Genomic DNA, 23,083 nt, shown 5'->3' with positions numbered 1-23,083 from the left:
CTGCTAGGTGCTCACTAAATCTTGACAGCGTCGGAGTGTTTTTACTTCCTGCTCTGTGTGTGTATTGGAAAATGATGCCACTGAATACAGCTGACAACTGCAAATTATCACTGAGGCTGAAGGAGGGCAAAGCGCAGTCAAGATGGTGACAGTGAGGAAGATTGGGGCTTCTGCCCTCTCTTGCAGTTTTAGTTAGTGATTTTGAACACAGGATTCGTAAAGTGTTCAGTGGAATCTGCGTGTCATGATGTTCTCTGATCAAAGTCAGTTACTGCCAGAGGAAGAAGAAACCTTCAGAATGTCCCTCAGGACCCATTCATTCTAGATGCCGCACACATTTTGTCAAACAGATGTCGACACAGCTGTGCAGGCATGTCTGCTCGCAGGTTAACTTCATACAACAGCATCCATGTTCTCGAAGCACAGCTTGCTTATGACACCATGTCAACCATCTATCTTTCTGCAAGTGCCTCTCTGTCCTTCTCAGTCCCGTTCTCGTTTTGATCAATGGTGCCCTGTCATTGCTCAGCTCAAAGAGTTGATAGCTTTTCATTAGCACCTGAAATCAATACAGGATTCCTACAAATAAATGAATGAAAAGAAAGATACACAAGACTGTTCTCTGATTTGCTAGCCAGTAAACATTGGCTTCTCGTCAGGCGCTTTGTCCCGGCACCGTGTCATACTGTATCAACATTTGCTTTTGAGATGAACATGCTGTAATCTCCATATTACATCTGTATAATGCTAAACTGTTGCTGTCCCAAAAGGACCTTTCAAATCAAACATCAAGATGTTCTTAAAGCATTTATCTGCAACGTTCAGCTTATTTGTATTGTGACATTTTGAAAGGTATAAGTGGTAAGGCAGTGGTAGACGATACAAGCTTCTTATATGCAGTATGCTCCAAATATCAGGTAGTTAATGTTTATTACATATTAATGTGTTGTTGTTGCACTTGCTATGAAAGTCCTACTTCAAGATTGAACTTATAGTCGCCAGGATTTTTAATACATGTCTACATCATACAAAGGCTATGGATGGTGTGAGTACATATCAACTTGAAAGTGTTTGAGCTTTTGGCAGAAATTAGGAAATGATGGTGAAGACATTTTGGTAATGAATGCAGTTGGGTTTTAGAGCCAAGAAAATAGAATTATTTTTCCTCTGAGCATCAACATCCTCGAGAAAAGTTCAAGTGTGGCACGGTTTAAACACAACTTTAGAAATGGTGATATGACATATATGAAACAATTTGCTGAAATGTATGTCTGCACGCATGGTTTGCTGAAAAGTAAAATAGTGACATTTCTCGGGAAGAAGGTTGCAAAGTAAAATAATACAGATAATATACAGGTATTTTTTTTAATGAGTGAAAAACAGTAGAACTAGATGCAACTCTAAACATGCAACTGTACTCCGCAGTTGCAGCAATGTCATTGAAATGTGCCCACATCTCCAAACTTGCCATATTTCTGTCATATAGAGTGTCACTGGAGGTTTGGTTTGAATGGGTGGCAGAATGTTGCCCCCTGTGTTTGTGAAGTGTCACATCTTCCACTTACCAATCAATGTCCATCAACATAATCGATGAAGTATGTCTACTCTGTTCCCACTGACAGGAAATCAGCTCCATAAATACCTGTTCCTTTGCAGGAAATGGACAAAGAAGAATTGATCACTGTAATCCAGACTTTGTCCTTGTATAATATGTACTTACTTGACTTGGGTAACCCCCCCCAAGTGTTAACCTAATGCCTAAAATGTCAAGTGGTGCTGTAAATGCTTTGTGTCGCTCTGCAGGCATTTTAATGGCGCGATAACATTCCATATCATAAAGCTTTTAAAGACAGTAACAGCTTTTATTGCCCGTGACTTTTTTTTTTCCGCCAGCACAATTGCTGCAGGGTCCATTTAAATGTGTATGGCACTCATTACACTAAGTGCAAATTAAATAGCCTTAATATAGCCTCATGCCGACAAAGGAAAGGTGTGGGCTTAAACTCTTATCTCCAATGACACTCACAGTCTAAATATTCAGGCAGGACATTATTGTTATTCATGTAGAACAATATCTGCATTTGGGAAAGAGAATTAATTGGCGTGATTTTCATGTGACTGATGATCCATTCATGTTGAATAATATAATTAAATATGTCTCCATTCTTTGTTATGCGGGCATTTGATTATTGCAGCACCACTGACAGCGAGAGCACCACAAATTAAACAACGGCTAACTATAAGCCTTTGTGTATGCGGCACCTAATGTGGTGATTTTCCTGTTGTGCTGCTGAAAGTGTTATTTCTTGTTATTTTCTTTCACAAGAGGAATTAGAGGACATTTCATTTCATACTGTGTAAGCAGAATAAATTTAAATATTTGTGCTTTGCTCATGATGCCCATTATTCTGTTTGAGGCAGTCTTTGCTCGGTCACGTCGCCGCTAAAAATCAACAAAAAGCAGTTCATCCGTCCGATTTAGTTGCATAAAAAATGTTCTGTTTCATATAAATAACTCCATATCAGCATAATGCATTTAAAGCAAAGCAGATAAGAGGCAGTGTAGCGTGAAATGCTATGTTTATAACATAATCTGACCAAGATAAATACACAATGTTCCATGACATTAGCTTCCTATGAGATCTTCAGTTGTTAATAAATAATCACTGCAAACAATCATTTGTACGATGAACCATCTATCAAATTATCCTTTGCTCACACACACACACACACACACACGAGAAGCTGACACTTTCCTTTTCCAGAAATCAAGTTCAAACTAATTCTTATGTGACATGCAGTTCTTTCAAAGATATTCTCATATTCCTCCCACCCGTCTGCACAAAAAAAGGGTTGTGGCATTATATATTATAAAACGCTCACTATGTCTGCCTACTATATGTCTCTCGAAGTAAATGTTAACAGTTGTAACTAGAGCGCTAATCGACATTTGCGATGACTTGCTTGGAAAAGGTCAACCGACTCATTATAAAGCAGAATTATGTAAATTGTAACGTTTAAGGCAAGATTGTCTACTTTTAGAGCGTAAGTAAAAAGTAGCCTGCATAATGTAAATTATATCGAGCAAAAGACAGCCCCCCATTTCGCTTACCTTGCTAGAGATAAAAAAACACACACACACACACCAAGCAGAAAGCATGAAAGATGTTCATGTTGTCACTTATACAAAAGAAAGTGGTGGAGGCTTGCTCAACAATGGCACAGAGAGGATTCCTCAACGTTTCCTCTAAAATATGAAAACATAAATGTTCAAATATGCACTGTTGTGCGCTATAGCACACGATCGTCTATATAAAGGGTTCATTCAGAATCAGCTGTATATATCACAGATCGTCTGATGCATTTTTTTATTCCCATCGACATTCTCATAGCAGCAAGGCACATTGAAAGCAGTGAAAGTTCAGTCGATCTCTGTGAGGGTAGAATTTATGTGAGAGTCAATGTATAAATAAGTGGCCGTGCATGAGCTTCCCCTGTTTCAAAGACCAGCGAACACCACTGTGGTGGCAATCGCCGCTGTGTTCAAAGACAAACAAAATGATGAATGGACATCCAACAATCAAACCAAAATCACAAACCCATTGATGGCTGGATTCAGAATGACACAGGAAATCAAAGAGTGATGATTAAGTTCTTTTTTTTCCGAATGGCTGCATAGATACGCCGATTTGGCTTCACTTTTAAGAGATGTTATCCCTTCCATCCGGAGGATGCGTTCACACCAAATATAAAGTGCGAACACAGTCACTTTAGTATCAAACAACTGGCAAATATTTGTCCATTTTCTTGCAGAAAAAGAGAAACAGAGGGGGGATTGTTTCTTTCCACCAGTTCCATCCCAATTTTATTGCTGATTGACTTTTTGAACTTCTTGTTACTTGAAAAATGGGCAGCCACTGGGAGAAACCCATGGGTTTCAACTGCAATACCTGACAACAACAAGATATAAGAAACTCAATACACCCTGCACTTTTATTAATGAATGTGTCTGCTAAAGAAACTACACTGCAATTCTAATGTGTTAAAGATTTCACTGTACTATGTAATTATCGCTGTGTGTTAGTAATTCATCGGGATCTTTGTCCTTGAATGGTAGATGTTGTTGCAGGCTTGATAAAGTCCATGTTGACCTTGAACATCGTCCACAATTTCTATCTCTTGGTGACTGAACCTCTTTCGTCCTCCCAAAGGTCACTTTGGTTTCCGCTCCTCAGCTGGGTTTCCTCTGCCCAGTAACCACAAATGACATTCGCTTAATGGGAAACTGCTGCAAGACTGAATATTATTCAAAAGTTTTTTTGTTCACTGATGCCAGACAGCACTGCACATTGCCTCAAATTTGTGCATTCCCTTTCAGTTTTTTAAAAAATGGCTAGGCTACCCACAGTTGTCCCATCTCTGTGGAAAGGAAGATCAAAAAGAAAAAGATAAAAGGCTGCTTTCTCTTTTTTTTTCTTTTTTCTTTTTTCATTATGCGTTTCTCAGTGCTGTCCATTAAAATGAGTCCATGAGAGAAACTGTCTGTCATCACTGACAGCTCTCACCATGAGGCCTTGTGGGGGTTTGCTGCAGAGTGCTGTGAGGGTCAGATCAGTATGGATCGAGTCTGCAATTATTTGGCAAATATGAAGACACTTTTATTATCATCGTTTCACACAGTTTTCTGTATAGAGCTCATTCAATTTTAACAAGGGATGTTTAGAAAACTCACACCCCAGACACAAAAACATGATTTGTGCAGTGTGGAATGGTTGTTGAACACAGCTTTGTGTCACACCACAAATCAACCCTTAAATATGAATTCCTTTGTGCTAAGAAATCTGTTTGATTTGACTTGTTTTTTTTTAAAGAAATTGCCATTAATCTAAACAGACTGACCCCCTATATTAGTGCTATATAGCTATTATGGACAAGTTACAGCTGCAGTAAGCAGAAAGTTGAATCCACAGGTTATTAAAATATTCACGTTTTGGGATCACAGCTCTCTGTTCTGAGCTCCTCATCAGATCAGCACAGACAGATGCACTTGTGACAGCTGACTCGAGAGAATTACATCTTTTGTTCTTGATTGTCTGACTCCGTTTTAAAGTTTCTTTGCATCTCACTCAGATGTACTGATTTTCCATTCAGCTGAAGGGCCAATACTTGTAATACTTGATCAATAACGCCAGAATAACATGCAATGTACACTGAAATTATAGGACTGCTTGTTCTCTGTTCTGGTTGTTTGTCATAACTGAAATTAGACCCATGAGAGACATCCTAGTTAGCCAGCCTTCTTTTGTTTAATGTGGGACAAACAGAACACTGGGTGTGCAGGAAGTGCTGAATATACAGCAGGTGCTCACATCACAAGAATGCTGAGTTAAACCTACAGTGTCAGTGCTAATATGCATACATTTGAGTCCAAGTAGACCTATCTCACAAGAGAATGACCCTGGTAGAAGTAAAAGTGGATCATACTATGTGATTAAAATCTTAAATAATCTTTTTTTTTTTCCTGTTCTTGAGTATGAAAATCAATTTGTTTTTAAATATAGAGGTGGACTGATAAATTGGATAATTTAAAAATCAACTAATTATTATGAATTACGCGTCTATGTTCTCAGAAACGTAATAATGTTACATGTTTCATGTAGTTTTTTTTTTGTTTTTAATTGAAAATACTGTATATAATTGCACTGCAGTGCAGACAGTAAATGTAGGTTTGAAAAACATTCTTTAATTGGTTATTGAAGTTAAGAAATGTTTTAGTATTATTTGTTACCATTACAATGTTATAATTCATCAGAAGGAAGGGGGAAATGGCTCAATATATGGGCCCAAAAATCAGCTGCCCTAATTTCTAAAAAAAATGTGTTTGGTTTCAGCCACTGAAAAACCCATGTTGATCAACCTCTAATTAAATGTACTACATGTTAATGTGAGAATAAGCATGAGGTTAATTTACTGCCTTAAACATGAAGTGAAATCCATGTTTCCTTCCCTCACCCATCTTTCCCGTTCCTCCCATATACCCCCCAGTCCTTCTCGCTCCTTTCCCCTCATTACTTCAAACTAAAAACAATGGCTCTTCATACTGTTCCCTCTTCTAAGGCTGAAGACATGTCTTGGGGTTGCTAACATTGGAGATGTTGGGTTTGTGTGAACATGTATCTGCATCAGCTTATTTACAAACCTGTAAATAAACACAACTTGATAGCTTCAAACCTAAAATGCATAATGGTTTCAGGTGTGGGTGGAACCAAACTCCTTTTGCACAAACAAACGTGTTTGATTTATAGGAATGTGTTTAGTCTGGGTGAAAATGTTTCTTTCTTTGTCTTCATTGTTTTTGGTCATTCCTGAGTCATTTCTGGTGCAATGCGATAAAGAACATGAATCTTTCATCTCATAGCGTTGCCATAAGCCATGAATGTTTTATTGTGAACCTTACTGTTTTACAACTTGAAACAGAACTCAGTATTTTTTTTTCATCTTTTGGATCGATTGAAAGACCAACTAAAAGAGGGACCAAAGTAAAAGATGCGAAATAGTTACCACCATGAAATTGTCGCTGAGCTTCTTCTCCTATGTCGGACAATCACGTTTAATGGAAAGGTGTTAACTGCCTATCAGCAGGTTCACGTCGGTTAAGAAATCCCAGATATACCTGTGGATTTTTAGAGTGAAACAGGCTTTCTAAAGGGGGTTCACAGCTATTGGTGAAAGGCAAATCATTTTACATACTGTAGGTCTTGTTGACATATCTGCATGTGCTACTAGGACATTGTGTTGAAGCATACCGTGATATTACCACTGTCGAATAAAAGTTTCATCATTATGCTTTAAAGTTGTGATGTTAAAGGGCTCAATGGGTAAATCTAGGGCTGATTTACATATTTGGTGTCACATGTTCTTTTGATGAAAAAAAAAAAAGCTTTTATTTCCGGATGACATTTGGTACATTTGTGTCATCTCTCTGTTCCAGTAATAAAAAGCTGAACAGTGGCACATAACTGCACACACCATTTGATCCCAGCATACTTTTGTCCCGTTTTATGAATAGAATTCAAGGACTGTCGCAGACTCTTTATGGATTCCTGTTTGCCATTCCATTCTAATTATCCAAGTGTGACACGCAGTCTAGATGTGGTGGTACTTCATGATATAATTGAAAACTGGTTATGACTCCTTGAAAATGAAGAGGGTTTATTTATAGGCTGCATATTTTTCCTCTTGTAATTATGAGTTATTGAAAAGCAGGATCTACACATGAAGGAGTGTTTCCGGAAAGTCAGAGATGAGAACCCCTCACCAGCGTCTATCTCACACACACACACACACTTATGGATGATAATGAATAATGGCACAAACATATGGTTATTATGAAAACACGACAACAGTCCACCCCCAATGGTTCTAGTGAGAAACATGTAGACTACAAGGTTTTTTCATTAATAGATTCTGCTGGCGTAAAGAAAAAAAAGATGATTGAAATTGATTTTTTTGGTGTATTCCTGAATTACTGATACAAACGTCTGTGGGAATTAAAAGCTTGTTGGATGAAGCCAAGTGTGGCCATCTATTCAGAGAAGTCAGCCAGGTGCGAGGGCTGTTCACAGAAGCGTGCTTATTTTGTCAGCCAAGCTTGATGAGTCCAACACCTGCAGCTTGTGGAATATAATGTTGTTAAAATGTGATTGTTTTCTAGCAAAACGGTGAAGGCGTGATGGATTAAGTGATGCAGACAAACACAGAAACAGAAAATGCAGACCAATGGATTTTAACTGTGTAAATTATGTGCACTTCTGTGCTGGACACTTGAGCTGTTGTTGGTACATCTGTAATGGCAGGCTGCAAGCAGAGTATTAAAAATAGCTGCTCAGCTCTGTAATCCTGAGCTTCAGGCAGAGAATCCTCATGGAATTTCTCACCTGTTATTTGCATTATAAAATCTTTTATATTTTGCCATTTGTATTGCCAAGTGTGACGGGTAAAAAATGTTTATAAAAATTGATAAAAGCTTACCTTATCCCATCAATTGAGCAATACATGGATTCCATGTATTAGAATAACCATGGACAGACTATAGTGGAATTCTGACATCATATTTATGACGGTTTCTACAATGGTTTCTGCCTGTAACACCAAGTTCCTACTGTACAAACCACTGGGGGGCAGTGTTATCACAACTGCTTCAGTTGGTCAAGTTTTGTTTGGTTCATATTTAGGCGTAGTCCATGAAAGAGTGGCTTAGGGAGTGTGAGTCATTATTTTTCACACATGGATTAGGCACCACGGGGTCCAGTCTGTACAACCATTGAGAATCTTTGGTATGAAGTGTATTATGTAAGATCTGTAAAAAATAAGCAATGGAAAAAGTACAATGGTAACATTTGGCTCATATTGGTCTTAAATTTATCTCTTTTTCTTTTGTTTTACAGGTCCACTGTCTATGATCTAACATGGACAAAGTGGTCATCAGTCTCCTGCTTCTGGGAACCACAGTCATGATGGTCAACGCATGTCCCAAATACTGTGTTTGCCAGAACCTCTCAGAGTCTCTAGGGACTCTGTGCCCCTCCAAAGGCCTGCTCTTTGTCCCACCGGACATCGACAGGCGAACTGTGGAGCTCCGGCTGGGCGGCAACTTCATCCTCAAGGTCACCACTCAGGACTTTGCCAACATGACAGGCCTGGTGGATTTAACCCTGTCCCGCAACACCATCAGCACCATCCAGCCTTTCTCTTTCATTGATTTGGAAACCCTGAGATCCCTGCACATGGACACGAATCGATTGACCGAGCTGGGACCGGACGATCTCCGAGGACTGATCAACCTGCAGCACCTGATACTCAACAACAATCAGCTGAGTTGGATCTCTGACACAGCCTTTGATGATTTGTTACTGACACTAGAGGATCTGGATTTGTCATATAATAACTTGCACAGTGTGCCTTGGGACGCCGTCCGCAAAATGGTCAACCTCCATCAGATGAGTCTGGATCATAATCTCATCGCCTTCATATCTGAAGGGACTTTTACTGATCTGGAAAAGCTTGCCCGTTTGGACCTAACTTCAAACCGTCTCCAAAAGCTCCCTCCGGACCCTATCTTTGCACGCTCCCAGAGCAATGTTGTGTTGAGCACACCTTACGCACCTCCACTCTCCCTGAGCTTTGGTGGAAATCCACTGCACTGCAATTGTGAAGTGCTTTGGCTGCGAAGGCTGGAACGTGACGATGATATGGAAACCTGCGCTTCTCCTGCGAGTCTAAAGGGACGCTACTTTTGGTCTGTTCGTGAGGAGGAGTTTGTTTGTGAGCCACCTTTGATCACACAGCACACACACAAGTTGCTTGTTCTGGAAGGCCAAACAGCTAGCTTGCGCTGTAAAGCTGTTGGTGATCCAATGCCAACTGTGCATTGGGTTGCTCCTGATGATCGTTTGATTAGCAACTCTTCAAGAGCTACGGTGTATGAGAATGGAACCCTGGACATAACAATCACCACATCCAAGGATTATGGTATATTCACTTGCATAGCTGCTAATGCAGCTGGTGAATCTACAGCCTCTATTGAGTTGTCAATTATTCAACTCCCCCATCTGAGTAATGGTACAAACCGTACCACACAACCCAAGTCTGGGCTTTCTGACATAACTAGCTCTACCAAGATAAGTAAAGGGGAGCCAAAACCTCTGCCAGAGAAGGCAGTATCTGTGTCTGAAGTGACTGGCATGTCAGCTCTGATCAAGTGGACTGTTAGCAAATCAACTCCAAAGGTCAAAATGTTTCAGCTTCAGTACAATTGTTCTGAGGATGAAGTTCTTATTTACAGGTAAGGATGATTCGGGTAACTTAATGTTATTGAAGTAAGAGCTAAGATATTGTTCTTGTAAGTGGTAAATTAAGCCTGTGGTATAATGCTAACTTTAGCTTCAAGAATTAATAGCTAGCTTTGAGCACCTGCCTTTTTGCTTTTAGTACGACTCAAATCAATAATTTTTTTTCTTAAAGCTGGAGTGTAAAAAATAATAATATATATAAAACAATATGCTGCTGATTAGAAAAGAGGCTCTGTCAAGCAAAACTATCTGAACTACCAGGCTGAGGGAGGGCAGAAAGGGATTAGAAACATGTATCTCATCAAACAAAACCAGGTATTTTGAGCAGTAGTATTCACTTCTTAAACTTTCCGTGGGCGATTATTTGTGTTTTCAGTCATACCTGTTTACAGCCGTCTCAGTTTACTAGTGAAGTGTTGATGTCGCCTCCCACTTTCTTGACATAAAAGAAACCCCTTGCTCTATGCAGCACGAGAATGTTGCCAGGTCTGAGAAACACAGAGAGTTACTGTTTGTGGAGTGGACAGGCTTAATCATCATTGTGTTAAATTATTTCCCAATGGTTTGGATGTAACAGACATTGGTTCATATGTAAAGGTTCCACCAGTTTTAATGTTTTCGCTGCAGAAACCGAAAACATAGTGATACCTTGAACATTCATGAGAAATACAATAATACAGTGATTTTATACCCACACTTTAATGTATATTTCCTAAGATGCTCAAATCCATAACATACAAGTTTGAAGAGACAGCATCTGTAGACTCTGTGAAATCAATTTCCTGACTCAAGTGAGACAGAGAAATCAGTGACATTAAACCAGGATTACTGAGCTGCAAATATAGAAAACAGGCTTGCGTCTAATACCAAATCAATTTGTGGGACATTAAAAGGAACAACTGGACTTTGCTGTGTTGTAAGAACAAACACATGGATCAATATGATACATTTCATCTGTCACCTAAACACGCTGATGAATCCTCTCTAGACAATTAAAACTCCATGTTTGCTCAAGCTGTAGTCGCTGCATGAGAATAGTTTGAAAATTGGTTAAGTGGCCTTTTGCAGATGGGGGTTACAGCAGCTTGATGTCAGCTCCATGCTTCCTCAAACACTGATAATTAATGGTGTATCAGCACCTCATTACGAATTAGCCGCTGCTTGTCCAGTAATTTATTTTGTGCAATCGTCTTGCACGGTGTACCTTCAATGTAAATTTCAGCGAGAGTCATTTAATTAAAGATAATTGACGGACAATGGGAGGGCTAATTATTAGCTGGGAATGCAGGATCAGAAGTGTACACAGTAATCAAGAAATATATTACTTTGTTCAAACACTGTGAATTCACCTCATCATCCCTGCAAATTCAATAATACGGTATCAATCTGATTTCCTTGCCTGAACACTCTGCCAGTTTGCCATGTCAGAGAAATAGGAAAATATCGGAATTTTAAGAAGCAAACATTAAATGACTGATCTGTGTTTCTTCTTAATACTTGATGAATTTCCTTTTATACTGCATACCAATTTGCACACATAACACTGATATGGGCTTTGTTAATCACATTTTCTTTCTGTTTTCATTAATGTGCAGCATCTAAATCTCCTCAAATCATTAAATATTCTGAAACCACAGACTAGAAACACAATAATTGCAAACAAAGAACCACAGCATTTATATTTGTATCTCCATCATTTTGTGATTTTTCTCATATTTAAGCACCCTTTTCCACTATGTTGATATCTATTTAGTTAACATATTCACTACAGACTCTATTCATAATCATGGCATTATAGATTGTGGTTTATATACAGTAGGGACTTGACCTAAAGCGATAGATTTACTGTATGTGCATTTAATTATTCCTGTGCAGTCCTTTTGCATGTCAGAAGATGAATTAGGGGCTGGAAGGAAGAGATAATGTGCACAGGGAGGCCTACTGTTTTTGAATTAATATTGATATGACTTCATTGACTGCACATGCACACCTACTGTGCTCTAGTTGGCTGACACAGTTTCCCGGGGCACTGCCTGCGCTCGAGCAGCGGCTTGATTAAAAATCAATCAAGAGCCATGTGGGGGAGGAGGAAAAATTGCATGCATCGAGCATGTGACTCATCGCAGCTTCTTTCTAGTTCTTTTTCTGTGTTTTGAGATGCTTCAGATGGATCAAAGCTTTGGGTGTATGTAGTGTAAGTGTAAGATAATCTGCCTAAGACTAGTTTAGTAGTTTTTTTGTTAAATTGATTCAATATATTTTTCTTTTTTTTTAAATTATTGCAAATGGCATCTATACAAGAATAGCAGTGTTCCTGTAACCGTTGCCTCAACATGGCATTTTTTGTTCTGTAGGCTTGGTCATATTTTTAGTCTGGCTTTTACAGGAAGGCGTGCCAGGAGCTGAATACTTCAAAAATGATATGTGTAGTCATAGTTTAGAATGTATAATGTCTGAGCACTAGCACACACTATTACTGTTTGGTTAAAGTCCAAATGCTGCCCTGTGCTGTCAACAGATAACTAGTACATACACAGCCCTATTGTGAAAGACAATAGCTGTTGACACGTTGCTTCAGCAGCACTACTCTATCAATCATCTTATCAAATGTGTCCCACTTAAGATAAATGGTGAGAGGGAAAAAAAACATGCTTTGATTGATCTGGTGTTCAGGCAAGTTGCATCTACTTGTGAATAATGCAATTTCATTACGTCGCATTGTTTGCAAGCAGCCGCTTTGCTTCCATTTATTTATTCATAATGAGTGGGGATCACAGTCAGCATGTGATATTTAAGAAGCTGCCATAGGGGGGGGGCACATGTCAACTTAATGATGCAGTTATGGGGCATAACATTGGAGACAACATGAATCATAAACTTAGAGCCTTTTAACACAGAATTACAAATCAGGCTGAAGAAAGGTGGACACCTAGATGAACCACCAACCTTGCCTCCAGACCCTGACTCTCTCACTGAGCACATTCAGACACCTTCTTCCTCAATAGGCAGCAGATGAAAACTAATGGTTCAGTGTGTAAGAATTAGTGATCTCTGATGGCAAGCCTTCAGAATGCAACTAATGGAGAACTCCTCCTCTCACTCCCTTCGTTCTCAAGCACTTCAGGGAAATACAGTCACATACAACTATCGGCTCTCCCCCAGTCAATTATCCTTCTTCCAAGTTGGTTTATGCAGTTCAATGTCAGGTCTGAACAGTTTTTATTTAAATATGTCATGCAATTGGATCTCTGAGAACAGATGTGAATACCAGATCTGAAAGGGCCTTTAGTCTAAGGCAGAGGTGTCAAGCTATCACATGCGGCCCACCACTTAATATCACGTTATAATGAAAATATTATATGCATATATAATTTATTTTGACCAGAATAGACACTGATTGGCCCCCAGGCCATTTGGGTTTCACATCCCTGTTCTAAGGCTAAGACAGCCAAGCACCTTTTATTCACTTATACAAACATACTAATGTTTATTTTTTGCCAGTGAACGCCTACATGTTGCACACTGGACCTTTTAAGATTCTAATTAGTTCAACGTGGGTGTTATTACAAGGCAGTGCACATAATGTGTCTGCAAATGACCCACTTTAGTTTGACAACTCAATGATCAATCAAGAAGTGGTCAGTCGAGTTAACTCCACTGATGAAAAGCTTTTGGTGCACACTGACAAGATATGCAGTGACAGCATTGATCCGATTGCTTCAAAACACAGCCTTTGCAATTCATCTTGTGTCAGGTTTAACTGCAGCATGTTTGACCAATCGAGCACTGCAACAGCTTTTGCACAATGTGAAAACAACAGAATAAATCTCTTCTCTCGTCTTCTCCAACTGCCATTGTGAGAAAGTCATTTCATATCAGGAGAAAAAAAATATTTTAACACTAATACTTAGAGGTATTTAAAAGTCTATAATTGTGTAATGTGACAACTAATTTGATGTCTCTGTGTGATCTGCATTCTAGACAGATGAGATGGAAGGTTATTTCTTATGTGCACAATACAAACAGAGGTTCTTACAGTGCACCATTGATCAGCAATACAACAGCATTGATTTTCATATTTCATTCTCACAAGTTGGGCTTAATCAGTTATTAAAACTCAACGATTGTTCAACATAATGAATGTTAAATGGAATCTACAACAAATTACATTTGGACAAAATAATATTCCACAAATGGCAATGAAAAGATCTCATCACTAGTCCTTCATGCATATCAAATGTAATAACACTGGGACTAATGGAATCATCTGTCTAAAATATTCTCTGTATACAATTTAGACATGAGCTGATATGTTTCTCAGTATTTTTATTGGTGTCATACTGGCCAAAATCTGATGTAAACCCTTAAAACAGGAAACATGCTTGTCCTGTGATGATAACGTCAGTGAGCCTCATGACTTCCATGCATTTGGACCAGTTGGTAGTAAATGCATCAGCATTTGCTTCCCTGTCCAGAAGAAAATAATACACATTTACTCTTTTGTGTCTTCAACTTCCTAAGTCTAAGTTTCAAAGCATCTTGAGTGCAGATTTTAATTTTTCCTCTCCTCAGGTTGTGATGTTTTTGAGATGGGTAGTGAGGCTTACATTACACATTTTAACATTTGGCTTTTCCATCACATAGCTGCAGCTTGCTATGTTTGTGTTTGGCAACCGCACGCAGAAATGATTCTAAGGCAGAGGTGTCAAGCAACAGACGAACTAAAACATAAACAGCAGCCAGAGATTGAAAATTGTTAATACACTCCATCCATCATAAAAAAATTAAGCCAGTATTTCAGTCATATGTTTACTTAATCTCTGATGACATGTCATGGTCATTTTATGATTTAATACCATAAACGTCTTATGAGTAGCTTTTAAAAAAAAACAACTTCCATAGTAAGAATTGTTATTCTATTGTTAATTATGTTTCTTTCTGTATCCTTTTCTCCTTGTAGGATGATTCCCATGACACACAGAGCATTCGTTGTCACAAACCTTGTCCCAGGGGTGCAATATGACCTCTGTGTCTTAGCCATTTGGGAAGACACTGCCACCACCCTCACTGCCACCAACATTGTTGGCTGTGTCCAGTTTATCACCCCTGAGGACTACCCACAATGCCAGTCCCTTCATGGTGGATTCATGGGGGGGACCATGATACTGGTCATTGGCGGCATCATTGTGGCAACACTGCTGGTGTTTATCATCATCCTCATGGTGCGCTACAAGGTGACCAACGGTATCCACATTAATAAGTTACCCACTATGAGCAACACATACTCCCAAACCAATGGAGGGTTGAACAGGTTCAATGGTGCACCGCCACAGGTCAAGTCTACAGTAGTCGTCATGCGTGAGGAAATGGTCGAGTTCAAGTGTGGATCCCTCCAGAGCAGCCTCTCCTCATCATCCTCCTCCTCTAACTCATTAGACAGCCAAACAGGCAGAGGGGCTGGAGGTCGCTACAGCATGCAAGGCAGTGAATGCAGCACCCTACCCAGCACCAAATTCCGGCGGCACGGGCATGGCTCCAAGGCACGACCAAACCTGGACCACCTTTTAGGGGCGTTTACTTCCCTGGAGCTGCGAGGGGCAGCGAGGGACCATCAAGGGACATCTGGGCCTTCCACCACGTCCAATACTATGACCACGGTGGCTATTGCTCCTCTGTCTGACAAAGAACCACTGCTAGGAAGGGCTGAGTCCACCACCATGCTCGGACGTCTCCTAGGATACCCCCAGGAGGGCAAGCCCAAGAGGAGCCACTCATTTGATATGGGCCATGTGGGGGCTGCACAATGTCGCAGCAGCTACCCTCGCAGGATCAGTAACATCTGGACTAAACGCAGTCTGTCTGTCAACGGCATGTTGCTGCAGTACGATGACGGTGAGGAAGAGAAGCCCCCTTTTGAGAGCTCCGAGTGGGTGATGGAGAGCACAGTTTGAGTACAGGGATAAATGTTCATGGTTTACGGAACTATAAACTTATATCAGGAACTTAAGGAACATGAGTGCAGAGGGAGGGGTGTTTTAATGCGAACTTTGGGTATTGCATGAAATTCATCCATGTGAATACTAAGTCTAAGTTTATATGTGTGAAAAGACACTGGAAAACGATTCTGGGCTGTGATCCCAAACACTCTAAAATTCTCTTTCTGTATTTCAAAATAAATATTCCTATTTGAGACAATGCAGGATCTTGGATTGTGCAGACTCTACATGACTCAAATGGAATAATTGCGAGTCCACGGGGCACAGGACAGGATCCCTGAGAAAAGATGAGGAAAAAAGTAAGATGAGAACATCTAAGTGGATTATCTACATATTTATCAGAAGAGAGCTGCCAATGTGGAACTCGACCGAACCTTAATCACAGTGTTGTGGATCCTCGGCATGATTTGGGACTACTACTACACGTGAGGACCAAAGGAGCGGGTAGAAAATTAAAACAAAGTCATCTTTATTTTCATCTGGGTTTTGTATCATTTTTATTACTATTTATTATTTGAATTTATTCATCAGCAGGCAGCGGCGCAGCCCTGTGCAGAGGTTGTAGTTGTCAGCAAGGATCAAACACACATGTTCTACAGTATCCCTTCACATATGGCCATCTCACATCATTTAGCAGTGCTTTCAAGGAAGTTTCAGTCACTAACTGGCATAATGAGAAATAAGGGCCCGTTCATATGCAGCGTCATTTGCAAGCACATTATTTTTAATGCAGATGCATGCACGTCGCAACCTGCGCAACATGTTTTTTCTGGTTGCCTCCATGTCACATCAAGATAAAAAATATATATATATAAACTTTTTGGAATGCAGCAAGTGGTTTCATTGCATTTTTATATACATGGGCCAAAGAAGTAGGTCAAAGTAGGTTTTTGTTGACTCGGAAATGAGCTTTGATCCTCTCATCATCCAGACGCGGTTTTCCTGAATCAGTTGGTGAAGGACAAAATGACACAGGCATGGCAAGATTTTCTCTACTTTCTCCACACACATTGTTTGTGTTTTGATTTCCATTCAGTAAAGCTGCAGCAATGTCAGTCATCTCAGCAGCTCCCAGCTTTTGGGGTTGCTTAGTTACGACGGATTGGTACAGAAGCGCAATCCCACAAGCCCCATTTGTTGGAAAACACCTCTGGCTTCTTCAATGTGTGTTTCAAACATTTGTAGATGCTACATGTGGATGACCCCTAATTGTTCTACTTCTTAGATATGAAAAATAAACTTTAACACAAGAAGCAAGCCTCAGGTTATATAAGGTTATTGATATTACAGAAATGAATGAATAGTCTCCAATGACTTATGTTTCCAGCTTAGGTTAAATTCCTGCTGTAACAAAAATATCTCTCCGAATGCTTTGATATTGTCCCTCCATTGATTATCATTGGCGACATGAGTCCCAGCAGAGTGTTGCTGTAAGCAGAGTGTTCTCTCAGGGTTTGGTTTCAGATGCAGATGAACATACTAAAGTAGCAAGATGTGAATGTTCTTTGAACTCCATGAGATCCACTTAACCACTTGATAAAAGGTAAAATGGAGGAAAGTAAGAAAACTATATAATCCAGGTTAATAAAACAGAAAAAAAAATGTAATTCTGCTGCACAGGAGAGGTCAGAGGACATAAAGGGGAGGAAAAAATAGGAGAAAGATACTTGACTTAACCGAACAGTTTATGACTTTAAGTCTTTAATTTGTTGTATTGTGAATCAACTCATCAGAGCAATCATTAATCTATCTTTGATTCTCCTTCAGATTGCAGTGTGACACTTCAACCACGGCATCCCCACACATTCTGATGCCTTTCTCAAAACCCTCTTGCTCTCTGCTGCTTTTCCATGATGTGGGGTGGTCATCATTGTTATGATTTTTATTTATAATTTCATGTTTTTGTTTCCTTCCCTAGGTGTACTGTTCTGTATATTGGCATTTTTGTATAATAATTGGGTGAGAATGTAAAGGGGGGCCAGAGTGTCGTGAAATAGTACTTTTATTTTCATGTTAAGCAAACAGTGAGAAGGTGCTTTACTGTGGTGTACCAACTTGGTCATTTTTAGTTGGCTCACTGGAACAGTGTTTTTACATGACACCAAGAGTGAGAAGTGAAGGACTGGCTATTTTTGTTTACAGCCCATTCACCCAAATTACGAAAGTAAAGAAAGGTTGTTGTCCAGTATCTTACAACCTCTAGTTGTACTCACATGCAAATAAGCTTGGTTTTATTTGCACATGGTTTGGGATACACCTCTATTGCATTCATGTCAGTGTATCATAGGTAAGGGAGTGCATGTAAATCATATCAACGATGTTGTTCCTTTATGGAGTTTTAAATTTGCAAATAAAAAGACAACATTGGATTTGTTTTTTAGTGTTCAGCTCAGTGTCAGTTTGGTGTGTATTCACAGCAGCTGTTTGGTTGACAAAACACTTTTTCACTGGGTGATGTTTCTTTATGACATTGACCACACACACGCTCGGTCACTGCAGTTTATTTTGAGTCGGTCCAACACTGCTCCAGAAAATAGTCCCCAGACAAATGCACCGTGTAATGTAAAACAGTGATGCTTATGCTCATAACAACAGTGTCACTTATGTAATTGTTATTTCATCCATATTGCAATTAATTACTTTTTTTTTACTTCTGAAATTTGGGACCAAATATTAAAACAAATATTTCAGGAGGAAACAGGTACAGTAGTATCTCAAAATCAGAGCAAATGGAACAACATTTTCCATCGCTTTACTTCACAGCTTAACAGGTTGATGAAAGGTTATTTTATTTGTAATCTGGGTGAACAAACCTTGTAACCTCTCTACTTGTGGCATCATGTAACAATGCTGTCTTCTCTGCTAACTAAGAACACCATTTAACTGTGTACTTGACTCAACATAGACTTGATTCTCACCTGAGGTTCTATAGGGTAAAAATAAGATATAAAAAAAAAAATGTTTCTGTGTGAAAAGATTTTGCTACAAAAGAATATAAAAAGACTGATTTATTCCTATGAACCAAACTGTCTCCTCTGTGTTTTCATTTCTCACACCTTCTCGCAGTTGCATGGATAATGACATGTGCCTTTGATTAATAATTAATTAGATCGCACTGCTGACTAATTGTTACCATCCACAAAAAGCTAATGGACTGTCCTTCCCTTTGTTTATCATGGATGAGCCAAGGTTTCTTTTTCCTCCTGAGCTCCAGCTCCTGTAATCAGGCCAGTCCACTGCTGACTCACCTCAGCACTGCCCTTATTACAAATCACCAGTACATGCAGCTCCTGGCCAGATCCCATAATAAGGTCTTAATTCATATAATCTGCCAGGAAAGGTGCTTACGGCAGCACAGAGTAAATATAATCTCCGCAAGGGCCGAGTGTTACATGATAAGACAGCGATGTACACCTGCTGATGGATCAGGAGGAACATGACCCTTGGATGTTGAATGAAAGGGAGTTGTTTTAATCAAGCTTTCTGCCTCGCTGATAGAGAAGGTGCTCAAATCAATTGAAAAGTTCTACTAACTAATCCGACATCAAAAGGGGGGTTTTGGCTTACCCTCGTAAACTTAAGTTCAACTTAACTTAAATAAACCTTTCAGTATAAATCAAGTGATATGAGAGAGAATGACAGTCCTGCACCTCCTGTGGGGTAATCTGGCCAGTGATGGGAGACCAATCACAGAGCAGTTCAGAGGGATTGGCTGCTCTTATTGGCTGTTATACTAAGCAGCTGCCTACATGTTTTGTTGGTACAAAGGTCGCTATTCCAACTACAGTCAGTGTTTGATGTGGAAAAAAATGTGCCAGTGCTCCTCTCATTTACATAATAATAATAATAATAATGCCTTTAATTACACTCTTTCAAAACACTCACCTTACAGTACACAAATAAGATAATAGCAAAATATTATAAAACAAATAAAATACAAGCAGTAAAAATTCAACTTTCAAAGCTAAAAACTGTGAAACATGTGGCATGTGCATCAACTAGTATACAACATGCATTTCAATGTGAATCATTTAAATATTTAGAAATGACAAGACTATGTTTCACATGTTGTTGATTTATGAATGTATCCCAAATGTTTCCAACCATGTTCAAACCAAGAATATAGCAAAAATAAGTTCTCATTTATTTTCACTTATCCAATATCACTAGCTAGTACCTTAATTAATTACATTAAATATGAATTCATTGAACACAGAGCATTAGGCTGCTTATCTCCCATTACTCTGTTATATATATATATATATATATATATATATATATATATATATATATATATATATATATATATATATATATATATATATATATATATATACAGAGATGATAACAATGTGCAATATAGTGTCTTATATCATTTTTTGTCAGCACAACCTATAAGGCATCTGATTAAATATATATTTGTTTCATTTTCACCAACTATATAAATACACCTCAGCCAAAAGTACTATTTTTTTGATCAAATTTAATTTGTGAAATTTGCTTAGCTCATTTTAATGAACAAAAACAAAATACTTCTGCACAATAATCGCTACTCCCGATAGCGATATATAATGCGATATAAAATGAATCATAACTTTGACTCAATAACACATATGAAGACGACAATAATCTAATTCTGTAAAGCCTGAAGATGTGACCTATGAACACACACACACCCAGATTGTCGATATAAGGAGTTGTGTATTATTCCATTGGCATTTTACCAAGGGTGAGTCTGCAGCAATGAATACTTTCATTTTCAATAATGAATCTTCAAATGATTGTAAAATGTTATGATTAATATATGAGTAAGGCAATTTAATGATTTCTAACTATAATTTAATAGCATCTTTAAGTAGTTAAATGCTATTAACTACACACTTCTCTGCATTAACAAAACCAAGGACAGACCAACTGAAGAGACATAAAAGCCCTGAAAAGCATGTAGGAAAAAGTCATTTCCTCGCTGTAAATGTGTTATTATTATAGTGCTGCTCTGTTTCATTCAGTCACAATGTTCAACTATTGAAAGTGTGACACCGACCACAGCTGCAGGAGGAAATCCTGTTACTTAAAAGAGATAGCACTGCCTATACTGCATGTTAAGAGAGTTTGAACACTGTATATGTCAATATGGGCGGAGAAATGTAGAAACGAAGAGATACCTTGGGTCATCTGTCAAGACTGAAGTGTATACGTCTGTCCAGAGCCTACATGCCAAAGTGAGACTCAACTATCGACTATTCTTCTTGTGATCCTGCATACTACAGCTTTAAGGAAAATGTTATCTTTACTGAGCCTGTCATAAATAATTGTCGAGGGCTCAGCATGTTGCTCCAAATGAATGTCTTAACATGAGCCCAGCTGCAGGTCGCCACACTTGCAAGAACGTCAGCAAAAGATCTCCTTTACTTGCATGAATAAGACATGATGCTGGGCTGTTGTCCTGCATGCTGTGTCTTCATGGCAGTGGTGCACACAAGGATGTTTTCTGCTGAAAGGAAGAAACCTGCCTATCACTTAACACATCTATAGCAATTTTTAGAGGCTGATGACCTGTTCACATTACTGGGCTCTCCATCCAATTGGCTCCCTTATTTAAAAAATGCATTCATTCTGATCCAGATGCACATGCCCTCTACATTACCAAACAGTTTAGCCCCAGAAATACTGCTCTCTCACACACATACACATGCATACACACTTTAGTAGGGACCAGAGGAGGTGAACGTGCATGAACATGCATGTGTATCAAACCACTAGTTTAACAAACATGTAGAAAAGTGACATTTTCCCCATTTTACTTGTCGTTTTAATGGCATATTGTACTGGAGTACTTGGAGAAGCAGGATTCAAACCAGTGACCTTTTTGTGAGAAGTCGGTGCACACCAGCGCTGTGTTGCCAGCTGACATTTACTAAAAAGCACAAACAGCTGAGGTAGCTACAGGTACAGTGGCAAGACGACCACGTTGCCTTTTTTTTCTGCATTAATTATGTGATGAAATAAAATATGATCTTCAGCCAGGTCAGAAGGGGAAGAGATGACATGAGCATTTGAGCTCCAGTGTTGAGAAACATCATGTCTTAACAATTAACTGTCTCACAGTGAGTAACCAAACAGAACATTTGGATTTAATAAGGGGGTCAGCACTCCGCAGTCACATTAAAGAGAGTGCTTCCACTAGCTATAGATACTAGCAACAGAAAGGTTGCACCACACCACTTCACTTTCACTGCTTAAGCTCCGTTAACATTCACGGCACGTGTGGTGCGACATGCATCTCTGTTGGGTAAAGTGTCAGTGGCCTCTGACAGGGCCAGACTAAACGGGGTGTTTCCATTGTTTGTTTTATTTGAAGTCGTGATGCAGTAGATTTAGTCTGACGTCTGTGGTCGCCGGGGCAGTGACTGTGGCTCAGAGAGGAGAGCAGACCATGCAGTAATCGAAAGGTCGATGGTTCCTGGTTCTTCTAATTTACATGGTGAGGAGTCCTTGGACAAGACTCTGGACCATCTGTAGACAGCTGTTCCAGCAGTGTATGATTTAGGGGGCAAGCATATATCCAGAACAGGACTAAATAAAAATGGATGGATGGATTTCTTTTTTTTATACCACACACAGTGTTACATGTTCCTCACAAAACATAAGCATTACCTAAAATCTTTTTTCGCATAAATGGAATTATAAAAAAGTATTAACGAATGGTTTTGTTGGAGTTAAATTATTTATTTATTCAAACTACCCTGGCTTCCGCTCCATCACAGCTCTCCATATTAGCATATGGTACAGGGTTAGGCATAGAAGTCAAGAAGAGAGATAGCAAGCTCAATTGATTATTTTAAGCCTTCACAGTATGTAACTCTGGGTTATTTTGCTCCTCACACATCATTTCAATGGACTCGCCTGCCTCTTGGGAAAGTAGTTTGTCTAACTGTGGACTGATGAGTTTATAAAAATCTCTGAGATTACTTTGGAACACTTTTGCTACTTCGCAACTATGCAAATCAGCCTCTCTTGATCATCAGTCTTTTGAGACCTGTTTGTCTGTGAGGCAAGCTTCACTCCAGCAGATGCATGTTGTGAATAGAATACTGGGTTGTGTGTGTGTGTTCGTGTGTGGTGGGGTGTTAGTGTTGCCCACAACCAAACAGGTTTCATTAACTGAACTCCTGCAGGTTTTGCAAACTCTCCAACCAGTGTAGAAGAGAGCTCACCAAAGTAATCAGAGTTTAA

The 23,083-nt window shown here is 39.2% G+C and overlaps 1 protein-coding gene across 2 annotated transcripts in view; it reads left to right on the top strand.

Moving 5' to 3' along the window:
* The window catches only part of LOC131445010 (leucine-rich repeat and fibronectin type-III domain-containing protein 2), a 165,529-nt gene extending 146,681 nt beyond the window's left edge, over positions 1-18,848 (top strand). For both annotated transcript variants that reach the window (XM_058615770.1, XM_058615771.1), the window contains 2 exons: positions 8,448-9,844; positions 14,812-18,848. In XM_058615770.1, coding sequence (XP_058471753.1) covers positions 8,469-9,844; positions 14,812-15,802 — 2,367 coding nt within the window. In that variant the 5' untranslated portion in view covers positions 8,448-8,468 and the 3' untranslated portion in view covers positions 15,803-18,848. The remainder of the gene's footprint in view (positions 1-8,447; positions 9,845-14,811) is intronic.
* The last annotated feature ends 4,235 nt before the right edge of the window (positions 18,849-23,083 follow it).

This window comes from Solea solea, chromosome 18 (assembly GCF_958295425.1).
Source record: "Solea solea chromosome 18, fSolSol10.1, whole genome shotgun sequence".
NCBI classification, from domain to species: domain Eukaryota; kingdom Metazoa; phylum Chordata; class Actinopteri; order Pleuronectiformes; family Soleidae; genus Solea; species Solea solea.
The sequence above is the reverse complement of the archived record's forward strand: the minus strand, read 5'-3'. Positions and strand labels throughout refer to the sequence as shown.